This window comes from Dipodomys spectabilis, unplaced genomic scaffold (genome assembly GCF_019054845.1).
Source record: "Dipodomys spectabilis isolate Male_0828 unplaced genomic scaffold, ASM1905484v1 ptg000024l, whole genome shotgun sequence".
Taxonomy (NCBI): domain Eukaryota; kingdom Metazoa; phylum Chordata; class Mammalia; order Rodentia; family Heteromyidae; genus Dipodomys; species Dipodomys spectabilis.
The window spans coordinates 14,829,681-14,846,745 of NW_024870701.1; the positions used below are offsets into that span (position 1 = coordinate 14,829,681).

At 41.8% G+C, this 17,065-nt stretch overlaps 1 protein-coding gene across 4 annotated transcripts in view; it reads left to right on the plus strand.

The window, feature by feature from the left end:
* The first annotated feature begins 757 nt into the window (after positions 1 to 757).
* The window catches only part of Mapre2 (microtubule associated protein RP/EB family member 2), a 164,451-nt gene continuing 148,143 nt past the window's right edge, over positions 758 to 17,065 (plus strand). The window contains exons 1-2 of one of the 4 annotated variants that reach the window (XM_042675112.1): positions 2,205 to 2,248; positions 2,279 to 2,367. In XM_042675112.1, coding sequence (XP_042531046.1) covers positions 2,344 to 2,367 — 24 coding nt within the window. In that variant the 5' untranslated portion in view covers positions 2,205 to 2,248; positions 2,279 to 2,343. Of the gene's footprint in view, positions 832 to 872; positions 941 to 2,198; positions 2,368 to 17,065 lie in introns of those variants that run through there. The other 3 variants (XM_042675115.1, XM_042675114.1, XM_042675111.1) reach the window with 3 other exon arrangements.

The following is a 17,065-nucleotide window of genomic DNA, read 5'->3' on the forward strand; positions in this document are numbered from 1 at the left end:
CTGATCCGCAAGGGTCGGGAACACATCCAAAAACAGCAGATACCGAGCTGGATCTTGAAGCCAGCACATTTTCTCAATTCATTTCATTAAAAATAGGTGCTGTTCCAAATGGACAAATGCCCACATCAATAATCTTCTGGCATTCGCTTCTTCCAGCCTGGATCCCATTTCCCAAATATCAACAGGAGCAAGCAGATCTGAAATTCCAGTTTTAAAAAAAAATTCCGTTATTAAATCATTAGTAGTGTGACTCGGCTCAGAAGGGTTTCATTTAATTAATAATGTTCAGGATGAAAACAGGTCAGACCCCTCGGGGCCCCCTCCCCCAGGTAGGAGTAAGAACAGCTGGTGTGACCAGCAGCTGCATTTCTGTTCAAGTGCAGATCACCCCCTCAGTCTTGGGGCGCAGGTACTTTATTCAGGGTGTGGAGTCGCTTTTCCCAGCCCCTTTTAACGAGCCACGCCCGCCTCCTCCCTCGCCAAGGCCCATCAGCACAGTTCATTTCCCTGGCTGGCACATTTCCCTGGCATCGATCCATCCTGGCTTTCTAGGGCAGGGACCAGTGGATCCCCTGCGGGTCACCTGGGACCTGCCACTCCCCCCCCCCACTACCACTGGGGTCTCCACCTGCCCCCCCTGCCGCCCCCCCCCACCTCCGCCCCGGGAAGAGGCGGCGCCCGGCCGGCTCTCGGGAGTGGACGGCGCGCAGCGCGGCGGTGGCAGACGGCGCGTCACGTGCGCCCGCGGGGGCGGAGCGCGGCCGGCGAGGGGGTGGAGAAAACAAAGCCCCCAGCTGTCAGCCGAGCGCGCGGACCGGCGCCCCGGAGCAGGTGAGCCCAGTGCATTGAAAGCGGTCCCGCCCGGGCGCACCCCAACACCCTTCCTTGGCTTGGGTCCCTCCCCGGCTCCGCTTCGGCCGGCACCTCCTCCCGCCGCCGGGTTTGCAGAACTGCGGGTCCGGGAGCCAACCGAACCGGGGGCGGGATTCTCTCTTGCCCAACCAGAAGTTATGGGGGCGTCCACGCCGCAGATTCCCCCCCTCCCTGCACCCACACCCTCCTACGAGGTGTGCACCCCGCCGCGATCGCCTGCGGGCAGCAGCATCTCTCCTTCGGAGCCCCCGGCGTCGCGCACCCCGAGAAAGGGGAAGGAGTTGGGGTTGCCACGCTGGCAGAAGCCGTGTGGACCGGCGGAGGGGGTGAAGGCTGAGGCCAACTAGAAGAGGGGGGGAGTTGGGATCGGAGAGAGAGAGGGGAGGGGAGGGGGTCTGGCAGGTGCGGGGGTCCTGGCGCACCCGCGGGGCTGGAGCCCGGGGCGCAGACGCTGCGCGCTTGGGGCAGGCAGAGCAGGAAGTGTGTGGCGCGCGGGTGCTCGCGGGCTGAGCGGGCATCTCCTGGAACTCGGGGCTCTCACGTACCGCCCCCTCCGCTTCCCTTCCCACGCTCACCTCACCCCTCCACTTCCAGGGCCGCCTCTGGAGTCTGGTGGGTGGGAAAGCGAGCGGACGGTGAGTGCGCGCTCAGGTGGAGCACCCTGCGCTCAGGGCGAGTGCTTCTCAGCCACCCTGCACTCGGGATGGGTAGAGATTCTTCCCACTACCCTCGCCAACCCAGAAGTCCCACAAAGACCCAAAGGAGGTGTGTGTGTGTGGAGGGGGGGGGGGGGGTCCTGAACGACCCGCCCCTCTGAACCTGGAGACTTGCAGCTGCTCGTAAGGACGAGTTTGATCACGGCTTTTGAGGCGTTTTTGCTAGTCCAGTGCCCGAGGCGGAACTGCAAAGTCCAAGAAAGGGGGCTTTGTAGCCATTTGATCTGGAGGAGTCTTTGTCTTAACCTCTCGTCCCCTCCGGCTCGTCCTCGCCAGCCCAGCAGCGCGTGAAGTGATTAATATTCCCCACGTTCGCCTCCCTTCACCTCTGCGCCAGCGGACCCGGCCTCCCCCCGCCCCCCAGCCTGTCCCCCACCCAGATGCCACCCAACTGCCCAGTCTTCTCCATTCACTGTCCTTGCCCATCCTGCCCCCCACCCCCAATAAAGAAAGAAAAAGAAAGTGGTCCAGGCCCACTAGGCAAGAGGAAGTCACTAAATGCACCACTGGGGAGACTGTAAAACCAAGGGTTAACTTGCACCCGCCCTTACTCCCTAAGTCGGAAGTACTTTCTTAATTAGCATAGTATCTGCCCCGGGGCCAGGCTGCAAGGCGGAGGTTCTGGGCGAGTAGGTGAAGCTTGTAGTATCGTCTCGACAGTGGTCAGAGCAGCACTTATAGTCTGGAAGGTGGTCAGAGCAGCACTTATAGTCTGGAAGGAACCGCGGTTCACAACCTGTCGGAACATTGCAGGATGAAACAAATCCGAGATCAAAAGGTAATCAGAGGATTATTCTTACACGTGGTATTCCTGTCTTGGGACCTCGATTGCTAAGGGTGTTTTGTTTTGTTTTGTTTTCCAAGAGAAATGAGGAATGGTCCTTGCGTGGTCAGAGTTCTTCCTGGAAATGCTCCCTTACTTTGCTGTCATTCTTTCTGCCAAACTACCACCAGTTGGGATTGAATGTTTATACATCTCGGGAGCCTATCAAGTGGTCCTGAGGAAAGCTTACTGGATAAGTTTTCCATGCATGGGGAAAAGCAATGCTTTTTTCCACCCCAAACTGTGTTCCAGAGTCACCTGGGAAGATGTGCAAATTCCTGCAATCTACTTCATATTCCCAAACGGTTAAAGATGGTTGTTTGGGGCAGGGGAGGTATGGTAGCAACTGGGTAATTAAAAAAAAAAAAAAGCTGCAGTTAATTCTATTATTCAAAGAGTTCAGTGGCCTCACCAACAGGCGTTGCTGGACAAGATAACTACTTGAGTGGGTGAGCAAAATGACACTGAAACTGGGATGTGCTCATGACTAACAGCCTGGGCATGGGACTGGACTGTCTGTCATCTGGTAGCCTAGCTGGTAGTGATACCTACCACATCTCTTCCCCTTCCCTGCCTAGAGTCTGGTGGTTGGGAAGATAGAGTTCCCCCATCCGATCTTGACTTCAGCACTGTTGTTAAGGGAGACTTTTTTCCTGTGCTGATTCATGTTTAGCAGGCAGCAGGGAAACCCAGCAGAAGCATACTTGGAGCTGCCTGGTGAGTCAGCAGGCTGCACTCCAAATCGAGCCCTGTGAATAGGAAGTAATAGCGAGTACCTTATTGACACACACAGGCACCATTCTTTTGAAAGCACATTTTAATATCTAATCAGGATCTGTCTGCTTGGAAGAGCTGTGCCTTTTCCCACACCCTACCTATTTCCTACACTCTACCTATTTCCTATAATGCTTGCTGCTGTTAGAAGAGAAACAAGCCAACTAGACGTCATGCGATTTTCATGGTGAAAAGCATATTTAATAAAACTACTGAGAAAGTCTAAGCTGGTTTGGGTTTTGTGAAGTAGAACAGAGAATTTTGCTATGCATACATTTTGAATACAAAAAGTCAGATACTGTTCGCTTATACATTTAAAGATGAGTTAAAAGAGCTATTTAAATAGAAATGGAGTCATGTAACATTTCATATGAAATTTTTGTTTGCTATTTTGCTTGCTATATTCATACTCAAAGGATGAATGTAAGATAATTCATTTGCAGATGCATGCCATTGAGTAAATTTATTTTTTCTATTTTTGTTGCTATTACTTTCAGTTTCTGTACTGCTTCCTCTTTTCATTTTGCTTTCTTTTTTCTTTTTCTTTTTTAAATTTTATTTTATTGTACAGATGCTTTATATCACCATTGTTCTGGTCTGCAATTGCTGTCTTTTCCACCTTCTGTTTCTTTAAAGAGATGAACAATGTCTGGTGTTTAACAAGCTCTCAATGTGGGCAGCTTCTGAACTTGTTCTGTACCTGTACTGCAGCATTTATTTACCCTACTTGGAATTCTATCTCCTAAGGGCCTTGTGTCTGCAGTGCCCATAGTAAAGTGCACAAGACCCTTCCTGCCATAAACATTACTCAGTTGTACTGAAGTTTATCAGAAGGTGGGGAGAACATGGGAAGACAAAGCCTCTTAAGGACATTCTGTTTTATTAACAGACCTTTCAGGTATGTAGAAGCTAACATCCAGCTGTTACAATTCTGAAGTACTGAAAAATGATAGGTAATTTGTTTAATTGCATTTTACTTACACAAAAAGAACTTTAGCATTTTGAACATAACTATTATGTTGTTTAAACACACTTTTTCAAAGATTCATCTCATACAAGTTTACTTTCCTACCCCTCATTATATAAAAGGCATTTATCTATGCAAATGCTTTAAGGTAATTGTTTAATCCAGGAGATATTTTATAATCGGTTAAATAGTTTCTATTGCCCTCTATGAACTGTTCTGATTAAAAATAGTACATGTGGGATTTTTTATTATAGCACAATGGCAAAGGACTTACCCAGAATGTACAAGGTCCTGGGAATTCCCAGGACCATAATAAATAAAGTAAGAAAATATATTCCAATATCCAGCATATTTAAAAGTAAGAAGCTGGATGTGCATTTTGGCAGATCACAACACAAATAGTAATAAAAACTTCCAAAGGGCAAAATCATGTATATGCTTTTTTCTAAAATTTTGGGATGTCCTTCTAAAATTTTTATTCCATTTTGGCATTGAAAGACCGAAATGTAGTCTAGAAAAAATAGGACTAGCGAGATAAATGCATGATTGAATTTTTTTAAATCAGAGGATGGTATGAGCCTAACCTGAATATTTACAAGAATAAAAAGGGGTTGTTGAGAGGAAGAGTGTCCTCTCATTTTTTTTAAGAAGTTTTTGAGACCAAATGAAAATCACTCAGTCTAGTTACTCAAAATTTATAGAACTTCTTAGTCTTACTCATGTTTCTGGACCTAAGCATGGTGGGCAAATGATATTCCAATAATCCAAATAGCACAAGTATATCCATGATGGCAATGCCAGAGCCAGAACACTGGGTTGTTGACTTTTCCAGTATCTGTTACATCATAGAAGTTTGGTAGCCTCTGACCCAGACACTTAGGCTAGAAAAGATCAGATCATCTCTATGCCCATCCTGCTCTAGCTGTCTTGATCCTTAACCTAGCCATACTAATCCCAGACAATCTGAGCCATCTTTAGCTTGCTATCTAAGTAACCAAGTAGTATTTCATATCTTTCCCAAGTCATAGAAACATAAACAGTCTCATTTTTAGGGGCCCTTATAGATTATTCCCAGCATTCAGTGAAGCTTAAATTCCCTACCTAGCATCTTCATTCAGAAGTCCTCCAACACACGCTTGACTGTCTCTCTCAAAGCACAACCCACTCATGGCAAGCACTCCTTGCCTCATTCATCTATTGGAGCCCCAAAGAATAATCTAAATCTCTTGCAAAATTCACATCACGAATAACTGAGACATTTAACGATCTGAGGGGTCTGTTGTAAGGCACTAGACTTACATGAGGGCATGCATGAGGGCCTGGGTTCAAAACCCAGCACCATATCATAGTAAAAGAAACTTATTCTTGGGTTGGGAAGGTGGCTCAGTGGTAGAGCACTTGCCTTGCATGCCTGAGGCCCTGGGTTCGATTCCTCAGCACCACATAAGCAAAAAGAAAAAAACCAGAAGTGACACTGTGGCTCAAGTGCTGAAGAGCTGAGGGACAGCGCCCAGGCCCAGAGTTCAGGCCCCACAACCGGACCCCCCCCCCCAAAAAAGAAACTTATTCTTAATTTGGGATAACCGTAAAACATAGAGTACTTCTAAACCACTCTAGTTGTTTGGTTTTGGGTGTGTTGTTGTCGTTGTTTTTTTGCTCTAAATTTGTAACATTTGAGAAGTATTAAAAATTCAAATACAAGACTCTTTTCAAAACACAGCAAAAACAAAAAATGATTGGAAACCTGGCTCCAGGGGTAGAATGCCTGCCTAGCAAGTATAAGATCCAGAGTTTAAATCGAAGTGCCTCTCTCTCTCTTTCTCTCTTTCTCACACTCACACAGAGTGATTAGTGATTGATTTTTAATAACTGAAAAAAATCAAATAAACTAAGGATCTTTGAAAATAATAGGAAATTTTAATTTATGGGTCCAAAATAATGTTTTGTTGGACTGGAATCATACCTATCTGTGGCTGCTTCTGTGCACCTTAGCAAAGCAGAATAGTTGTACCAAGGTCCACAGGCCTAAAATATTTCCTGAATACTTGTGGAAAAAAATTGCAGACCTTGAGTTTGCTCGAACTCTGCATCTCCAATTTATGGGATTTTGTGTGTGTGTGTGTGTGTGTGTGTGTGTGTGTGTGTGTGTGTGTGTGTGTGTACTTGTGCATGCACACCTGTACTGGGCTTGAACTCAAGGTCTTGTACTTTTTTCCCCAATCCTGGGGCTTGAACTCAGAGCCTGGATGCTGTCCCTGAGCCTCTTTGTGCTCAAGGCTAGCATTCTACCACTTATGCCACAGCACCATTTCCAGCTTTTTCTGAGTAGTTTATTGGAGATAAGAATTTCATGGATTTTCCTGTCTAGGCTGACTTCGAACTGCAATCCTCAGATCTTAGCCTCCTGAGTAGCTAGGATTCCAAATGTGAACCACTTGTACCCAGCTTGGTCTTGCACCCTTGCTTAGGATTTTTACTCTAGAGCTGGCACTCTGTCACTTGACCCACAACTCCATTTCCTGCTTTTTGCTGGTTAATTGGAGAGAAGAGTTGTTTGGGTATGTATGTCCAAAGCTCAGTCCTCAAATATCAGCCTCCTTAGTAGCTAGGATTACAAGTATGAGCACCAGCACCTGACTTTAATATACACCAATTTAAAGTGAGCATTTGCTCACTTAAAGCCTTCATCTTTTTTTCCAACATTTTTCCCTCTAGAGTAGGTAAACAAAATTTATTACCAAGCATAGGTCAACTAATCACTAAACATGGAAGATAGTCCTTTGGCATGTATTCCTTGTGCATGTTTTCATTTTACAAAAACACACATTCCTAAATAATAAATTTTAGTGATAAAGTCAACTGTTCCCAAATAGTGTAGTAATAACAAGCTATTGTTTCCAGAGCTCTAGGAGATATTAAACATGATTCTACTATGAACTCTTGCCTTTGCTGTTCAGGAACTTTCTTTCTCTCCAAACCATGAGAAATTCACCTGTGTCAGTTCATGAAGGCGGAATCTATCACTTTATACGTTTAAAACATGTAAACACTTGTTGCTTTGGAGCATAGCACTTCCTTTTAAAGTGTGCATTAAAAATAAATAGTAAGCATATCCAAATAGAATTGCTCACACTGCTAAAGGCTGACTTTATAGCACAATTTGCTTTAGAATTTCCATATCCAAAAGTTGATCAGATTCTGATCAAGAAATTCAAATGAGTTTATCTTCTGCTCAAGGCTCTAAGGATTACTATTAAGATTCTAGCAGGATATCTAAGCATACAACTACATTGATGGGAACTTGTTTCAGACTTTTGTTGTAAGTACTGCCCAGTATAAAACTTTTTTCCGTTAAGAAAAATCTCCTCTTTTACATAGCTTGTTACTGCCATGGATGACTGCACATGAGTGTGCAATGAGTCTGCATGCAAATGAGTTTCCTGTAGTCTAGCAGAATAACCTTGTTATCTGTGGTCCTCTTTTCCCCTTCCAGAATCAAGCCACTTCTGCTTTATAGACTGAAAACACCCATAAAGAGTTTCTTTCCTCACTTTAGGAAACAACACATTAGTATTATAAATTGTTAGCTAAGTCATTTCTAAAAGTGGAACAATACTAAAGGTCTTATATGTGTTTAGTTCCATCCTAGGACAATTGATTATAATTGCACATAAATTACTGACTCCCAAGGCAACATAACCCACTAGCATTCCCTGTGACATAATTGATGGAAAAGGAAAAGAGTGAATCACACCTGTGCTGATTGGTTAAGGAACCAGACCACATTCAGTTAACTGTGCTCCTTCCTAATCTAGCTCTCATATACCTACCAAATAGATGGTGATTAATATAAGTTATGCCAGACTTATACTGCTAGGAGTTCTCTCCAAATTAGTTCCTAAACTTATGAAATAATTTGACTTACTGAATTTTTTATTAAAACAGGGAATTCAAAATTGTTGATTGCTTACTTTTCAACTGTTAGCTAAAATTCTCTTTTAGCTATATTCCCACCTTATTTTTGTTGTTGTTGTTGGGGGGATTTTTTTTATCATCTTCACTCAGTTTAGTGACTATTTTTAAGCACACAATCTCAAAATGGCTATCTTTGCTGAAATGTAGAATATCTGATCTCAGGTTACATTTCTTGAATTGTAAAATTTCTGAGCTGCCGTTACTTTCTGGATAAATGAAGCCATTTGTGTTTTAAGCTGAAGTTTTCTGTCCAACTTGTTTAATTCTAAAGGGCAATAGATATTAAGGCCAGAACTAGAAAATTAGCCATCTTTTCATTTTTTCAGGTATATTTAAAGTTTTTTTCACAAATCTTTTAGTACAATAGATATTTCCATAGGTAAATGGTTAGCTCAAGTAGGGCTAACATAAAACTCCACTAACCATTCCAATGTTGTGTTATATATCCAAGAGCAAGTCCAAGTGAATGTAATGGTACATTGCTACCCAACTGCATCCTATTCCCATTAGCATCACATGTCTTCACATGTAAAATTTGGGCAGGCTGTAGTCATAGCTCAGGGGTAGTGCTTGCCTACCATATATAAGGCCCTAGGTTCACTCCCCAGTCCTGAGGGTAAAAAAGCAAAATTTGGGTCTATACTCTAAAATTTCTAACAAAGTCTTCACTGTCACAAAAGACTCCTAGGTCATTAATATATACAGTAAAGTTTAAGAAGCATTAAACCAGAGGATTCACTTCTCCATACATTAAATCTTTTTATTATTTTAGGACATACTCCCTAATAGACAGTCTCTACTAACATCTAAAGAAAGAATTTTCTTTGATCAAGTATCCTCAACATAGGCAACGTTGTATTTCTATTTTATCCATATGAAGATTCAAAATGAACTTTTTTTTTTTTACAGTACTGGAGTTTGAACTCAGGGCTCTGTGCTTTCCAGGCAGATGCTCTACCATTTGAGCTGTGTTCTAAGCCTTTTTGCTGTTATTTTTCAAATAGGGCCTTGCATTTATGTCCAGACCAGCATGAACCTTGTGTACTTCCCAAATAACTGGGATGAAAGGTATGTACCACTGTGAATATTTTTTTTTTTGGCTTCAAACCATAATCCTTGTGATCTCAGCATCCCTAGTAGCTAGAATTATAGACCTGGGTCACCACACCCAGCTAAAATGACCATTCATAATGTTTTATGAAGCCTGTCTGGGAAAAAAATGATATAAATGTAGTTATGAAAGAAACTTATGGACCAACTTGACAGACTGTTATAAATAGCATCCTGAAAACTGGGAGAGAGTGAGGGAAGAGGTGACCTTGCCCAAAAAGAAATATACTCATTATCTCACTTATGTGATTGTGATCCCTCTGTATATCACCTTTATAATAGCAATTCTTATAAAAGAAAAATAAATAAATAGCATTCTGGGTTGTCCTTAATTAGTAGCCTATAAATTAGATAGAGTATACTTTGTGCTCCTCAGACCTCCAGCAAATCTTTATGCTTCTTTATTTCATATATTGCAAGTTACATTGGAATATTTACAGACCAGGGCCTCATATTTATATGCTCGTACCTCTAGGAAACTCTAAAACTAGGCAAAGATTATCTAGTTTGGGCCACCTAAAATGACAAGCAGGCAGGGAAATGGAAGAAGAGTTTTTGAACTCAGAAAGAATGACCTAAGAACTTACTTTTATTGTTTTTTAATCTTCCAGTGGTTTTTGAAAATGACAGGCAGGAAAATGGGAGTGAAGTTTTTGAATTCAAAAGCCATGATTGAGTGTTATGGAAAGAATCTAGGAATTTGAGCAAGGTCGTTAAATGGCCTAGGGCTTCAGGCTGGTTCTACAGCTATCCTGGTGATTTCAGAGGTATTACTTAGGATCTTTCACTAACAATTATTTAAACTGGATTTTCTCATGTATCAAATAGAGGCAGCATAGTTGTTGCCTTTCAGGATACTTGTCAAGATCAAGTCAGATAATGTGTGTATTGTCCTACACTAAACAAATGTTTAGTGATCTGCTTCACAGTGTGCTGGCATCTTAAATAGTCACAGGATAAAGGTTTCTGCAATTTGCCTAATATGGAAGAAAGGTGATGTTCATCTTTTTTTCCTTACGTCTTTTATTTGCAATAGAATTAAATCACAGTATTTGCAACATTAGCAAAAAAAGTCCAATGATATTTATTTTATGATTATCTTTCACTTGCTTTTATATCTTTTATTTTATTTTTTAATTTAAATTTTATTGTAAACATGATATGCAGAGGGGTTATAGTTACATAAGTCGGGTAATGAGTACATTTGTTTTTGAACAGTGTTACCCCCTCCCTCATTTTCTCCCACTTTTTCCTATCCTGTCCCCACTCTCCCCAAGTTGTAAAGTTTGTTTCCAATGTAATATTTAGTGAGTATCACTGCTGCACTGGTTTACCTTTGTGCCACCATTTCTGTGATTCCCCTTCCTTTCCCCAAATCAGATAAACTTATATAGAAGACAAAGGATACAAAAATTAAAAAAAAAAAAAACAGTGACAACAAGGAATAAACCAAGGGAAAAAGAAAAAAGAAATAACTACAAACAGTACCCCCCAAAAAGCTCTTGTTTCCATTTTTTGGAGTTCACTTCAAAAAGCATCATTTCATATGGTCATATGCACATAGCTATTGAGCTATTGTGATCCTCTCCTAAGAATATCTTAGACATATCCTAGTTATTTCACTGAGGGAAACCATACAGCCTATGTTTCTTTGGGTCTAGCTAACTTTGCTTAGTATAACTGTTTCAGTTTTTCCATTTCTTTACAAATGGGGCAACGTCATTCTTTCTGATGGAAGCATAGAATTCTATTGTACATATATATACCACAGTTTCTTGAACCATTCATCCACTGAGGGACATCTGGGTTAATTCCAAATCTTAGCTATGGTAAATAATGCTGCAGTGAATGTGGTTGTGATAGTGGTTTTAGTGCAGGCTGGTTTGTGATCATTTGGGTAAATGCCCAGGAGTGGGATTGCTGGGTCATAGGGAAGCTCTATGTTTAGTGTTTTGAGGAACCTCCATACTGCTTTCCAAAGTGGTTGAACAAGTTTACATTCCCACCAGTGATGTTCATCTTAACAAGGGTGTCTGTGCCTTGGGAATCGAATCATGGGGCAGGAACTAGGTATGTGGCCCAGTGGTAAAATACTTTGCCTAGCATGGATGAGGCCTTGGATTGGAACCAGACATTACAAAACAAACAAAATCAAGTATTTCCCAGGCTGTCATGGCTGTATATCCAAGTCGACCATAGATTCTCCCTTCTACACCCCAGAAATTTCAAGTTCTTCCCATGTCTGGGGAGCAATGACATTCTCCAGGGCACCATACAATGTTGTCTTTATCAGTCATTAAGACTGTATGTGTGTATGTGTGTGTGTGTGTGCGTGTGTGTGTTCATGCAACTGTGCACAATTCTATAATCTGTCACAACTATATAATCACTTCTGTATGCTCTGTAAGGAAAAGCTTATTCATGGATTATAGGGATATACCTCAGTATTTTTACTCAGCTCTGTTTCTTCATTGAGACAGAGATTAAAAACATAGTACAAGGAAGAATTTAAAAATAGAACATTCCTTCAAAGAACCCCTGTTTAGGTAGTCATCGTAATCACATTATATAATTATAGTCAAGAAGCTTTGTATCTTATCTAATCATACAAATTGAAAGTGACTACACGATCATTTTATTTTAAGAAAAGAAAAGAAAAACACCTCAGGATAGAATTTTTCCCATCAGCACCCAGAAGATAAACTCATGTATCTGATTGTAATAAACAGGTTTATTCACAAGTGCTAGTTTGAAAAAGGTGAGGGAGGGATATGAGGGGCAGTACTCCTAATCTTAACATTCCAGTAAAACTATTCTTATTTTTACATAGAGCATTCTTGTTTGTATTTATATTCAGCAATATTCTTCCTAAACTGTTCCCTTAATATTTTTAGCACTTCATGGTTTCCTGTATCCAGCAGAATGTTTCTAGTGTTGACTCTGCCTGTGTCTTCGCTAACCTGGGATGCCTTTCCCTGGGTAATTCAAGCTCAGTCTGGATCTGATCTCTGGTATTGATTCTTCTGAGTACATGCTACTCAAAAAGTATGGCCTACTTGCCAGTGACATGAGCATGATGGAGGAAGCCTCTTATAAATACAGAAACTGGGCTCTGAGAAACCTTTCTTTACCTTCCTGACTATTTCCTTGCCTACTAACAATAAATAGTTCACTTATCTTGATGGAGTAGGGTAGGTGGCATGTGTTGGTTTGATCTTTGCCAGTTGGTTGAAGGTTGCAATGGACTCTACTCATCTCCACACCCTAGATCTTGTGTGGTGCTTGCACAAGTGACAGTTGGGCTTGGGGAATTATTTCTTCATGTTCTGACAGGACTGTTTTGTAGGTAAATTGAAAGTGAAAGTCATCTTGTGTGCTGGGAAATGGGTGCACTTCAGTAGCATTTTGTCAAAGTATGCATTTTTGTTGCTGCCTTTACTGTGGAAAATATGCTTGGTGGAAAAATGCTTCTCTGAGAATAACTTATGAACATCACTGCTAGAACTTTATCCCTTCTGCTTAAATGTTAATCCCTGTTAAATACCAATATCCCTGGGAGGTATCCTACTTTAGGTGTAGTGTAGAGGTTGATCAGATGGCAGGTTTTGGCAAATGTTTAGAGAAGGGATGTAGAAATAATGGTTTTCTAAGAGGAGAAGGAATCATTAGTAGATACTAATCAAGATAAATGGTGGAAAGTCTTGAAGCAGCTTCTAGTTCTGAGAGATGTTAGGTTGTTTATTTCCTGAATCAATAGGTAGCTCACATTTTCATTTTTTAAAAAAAGCAACAGCAACACATTTCATATCTATTAAGTCTCAGGATATGAACACACCTCCCCCCAACACTTATGACTTTTCTTTCATCTGTGACAAATTTCATCCAGGCCTATATTCAAAGCAACCCATCCTGATGATCTCCTTCAGGATCTTTACCCCAGATGTTCATTGTAAAATTCTAGGCAGTCAAATGTGCAGGTACTCCTCCACTGATGTTTCTAAACTGACATTACAATTTAACAAGAACTGAACTATAGGGAGCTTACTTTTTTGTTGTGGAAAGAATGTTTTTTGTGAACTCAGGGACAGGCTATGCGAGAGAGGGAGGGAGGCTCTGCCCTTAGTTCCTGTTTTAGTTAGAGGCTGGTTAGAGCTTTGGAATCAGGTCGTGCCCAGAAACAAGAAATGTCTGTCCAACAGGGCTATTGTTTGTCTCATGTGAAAGGAACTTGAGGATCCTGGTACTGCTTACCAACAACTCTTACAATAAGCCACACAGACTGCAAGACTGAAAGGAGTAGAATTATATTCAAGAGTGTGTCTCCCTCTTTCCCTGTTTTAGAGTCTACCACTGTACTTGCCCTTTGCCATGGATGCCTACTCTGGCCAAATTATGGATTCAGATAAACTTCACCTCTTTTATATAATAAATTGTCTTTCTCCTGACCCTGTACTATTTTATCTGAATGTCTGTGATCATAGTATTCGTGGTAATTTGCCCAGACATGGGACTTTGGGTGGAGTTTGTAAAAGTCATCTGAACACCTTTCGAGAGAACCTTGTTGGGCAATTTGACGCAAGTGAGCCAGGCAGGGAGGGTAGAACAATTATGGTGCTCCATGCCCTGCAATACTGAGCCAAGCTTCAGTTGAGTCATGTTTGCCCATGGGTTGGTGGCCCATCCCAACTGAAAAAGAATTTTAACAATATATTCTTGTGAAATGAGTGCTGGCTTAAGGGTTACTTGTGGAATCTAAAAGCTGTGTGGATTTTCTTGTGTGTGTGTGGGGGGGGGAATGTATGTTTTCACATTTGGTAAGTTGATGTTTAAATCTTAAAGAAGGGATAATAGCATTGGGTTTGGTTACTACCCTGTTAACTATTAACCTACTAATAAATATATTCTGACTTCAGTTGATAGACTTTGTACGTACCTTTCTTTCTTTCTTTCTTTCTTTCTTTCTTCCTTCCTTCCTTCCTTCCTTCCTTCCTTCCTTCCTTCCTTCCTTCCTTCCTTCCTTCCTTCCTTTCTTCCTTTCTTTCTTTCTTTCTTTCTTTCTTTCTTTCTTTCTTTCTTTCTTTCTTTCTTTCTTTCTTTCTTTCTTTCTTTCTTTCTTTCTTTGTCGTGGGGCTTCAACTCTGGGCCTGGGCAATGTCCCTGAGCTCTTCAGCTCAAAGTGACCACTCTACCACCACTTCCGGTTTTCTCGTGGTTAATTGGAGATAAGAGTCTCATGGACTTTCCTGCCTGAGCTGGCTTTGAACCGTGATTCTCAGATCTCAGCATCCTGAGTAGCTAGGATTACAGGTGTAAGCCACTGGTGCCTGGTTGCTCATGCCTGTAATCCCAGGTGCTCAGGAGGCTTGGCTCTGAGGGTCACAGTTCAAAGATAGCCCAGGCAGGAAAGTCTATGAGACTCTTATATCCAATAAACTACCCCCCACTCAAATAAAAGGCCAGGGCTGGGAATGTGGCTTAGTGGTAGAGTGCTTACCTCACATGCATGAAGCCCTGGGTTCGATTCCTCAGCACCACATAAGCAGAAAAAGCCAGAAATGGAGCTGTGGCTCAAGTGGTAAAGTGCTAGTCTTGAGCCAAAGAAGCTCAGGGACAGCATCCAGGCCCCAAGTTCAAGCTCTAGGACCAGCACAAAAACAAAACTGTAAATATTTGCTATTATTGATCCTGAGCAGAAGCTCCAGAGATTAGGAAAAAGTTTAAGCACCAAAAGTATCAGGAAATAAGGAAAACTAGAGAAGAGATTGCCAAAGAGAAAGAGCATTCAGAAGAAAACAGGAGGAAAAACCAGAATGGCTGTTCCTATCTTCTTTGATTCATAATTCATCACTTAACTCTAAGTAATGACCTTCAACATTTTCCAAGTGAGGCGTACCACCATTCTTATTGCCAATTCTTAAAGGCCATTTGAACTCTTACCCTGGTTCTTGTTTCCATTGTACATGAAGTGTAATTCAAGACTACACAGCTCCCATTTATGGCTTCCAGTATTATCAGTAAAGTGAGGTTATCATGCCTTTATCTCGTCTTCCCTACAGAACACCTCAAGTGCTCCAGAAAGTTGTTATTAATTGTTGATAGAACCAAACGGAATGGGAAATGAATGTGAGCTGTATTTTTTTTCTTTGGAGAAGCCATAAATAACTTCTGATGCATAGGGAAAATATATAGTTCTAATGATCCATTTGCACTGTGAATTACTTAGCTAAATGAGAATAGGCAGAGGCACTGGCAAGCTTAAATGTCCATTTCCCTCAACATATGGAGAATGCCATTATAGCTTCTCAAAATCCCAAAACAGTGCAACTTCTGGCAGAGCAGAAACGTTCTTTAAAAGCATCTGCTGCAACACTTCCTGGAGTTCACACTTTCCTGTCCACGTGGTGGTAGTTAACATTGGGTCCTTTCTCCATCAGTCAGCTGGGCTGAGAAAGAAAGAAGCCATCTCTTGTATCCTGTTGTAGGCAAGGAAAAATCAGGACAGGTCCAGCAAGAAGTTGTATTGTGTTACCTCAAAATGCATGGCTGAAAATGCATACATAATCTCCAGTTTCTCTCAATTGCTTGTCTCCGATAGAGTCTAAAGGCACTAGATCGAAGGAGAATAAGAAGACAATCGATTTTAAACACAGGGAGTGACAATTAGGACAAGGCTTCTCTGTTAGCCTATTTCAAAGGAAGACTCTCTTTTTAAGGCTAGAGCTGAGTTCTAGTAAATATAGAAAAGTCCCAACCAACAGTTGTGGCCAAAGAGAGGTGAGAGTCATTGCTTCTTTTGTGTCTTCACAACCTGAAAGTTCATGCCCAGTGGTGCTCAAGGAAGGTTTTATGATAAGGAAAACCTTACCCTGCTAGGCTGCACTCTGAACTGTAGTGACACAACCCTATGACACTTTTCTGGTAGGGATGATTAGAAGTAGTTGTGTTCTACCTGATTTGAATGTCTGGCACAATCACTGTGTTCCAACAGAGAAGATCTCATAAAGTTAGTGCACAGTTCTCTGAACTATATGGTCCATTCATTTTTATACCACGTAGGGTCATCTCACAATCTTATTGTTTTCTAACTGAAAATCTCAGCCATGGAGATTTTCCTACTAAAATGACACAGTAGCTTACTAAAGTCATGTTATGAGTTTATGATGTGTGTGTGTGTGTGTGTGTGTGTGTGTGTGTATGTGCGTGTGTGCGCACACGCGCACATGTGCCAGTACTGGGGCTTGAACTCAGGGCCTTGTGTACTCACTTGGCTTTTCCACATAAGGCTGGTGTTCTGTCACTTGAACCATAACCATACCTCCACTTCTGGCTTTTTGCTGATTCACTGGACATAAGAGTCTCACAGAGTTTTCTGCCTGGGCTGGCTTCAACCACGATCCTCACATCTAGCCTCCAGAGCATCTAGGATTACAGGCATGAGCCACTGGCACCTGTCCATGATTTGCTTTTGCTAGTGTTCAGTGTATTATCTGAGCTTCTTCCTGGCTCTGAAGCACATTGAGAAAAGCCAGGGAGGGTTGTACTCCAGAGATTCATTGGGGCCCCTTTTATCAAGGCCACATCAACAATATCCCTCTCAATGTAGGAATTCCCTCCCATTTTTTGCCTACAGTTGATTCCATTTTATTACTTCCTGACCCTGTCACATTCTGACCCAAGCAGATGCCCAAGCATATGTGCTCACATTCAGTTATTTAATAGTGATAATGAATTGCAGTGTTGCCCATTTGTGTAGAAATTTACAATTGCAAAAGAATTTTTATATACAGCAACAACTTGCTAAGTAGACAAGCTTTACAGAAAACCATA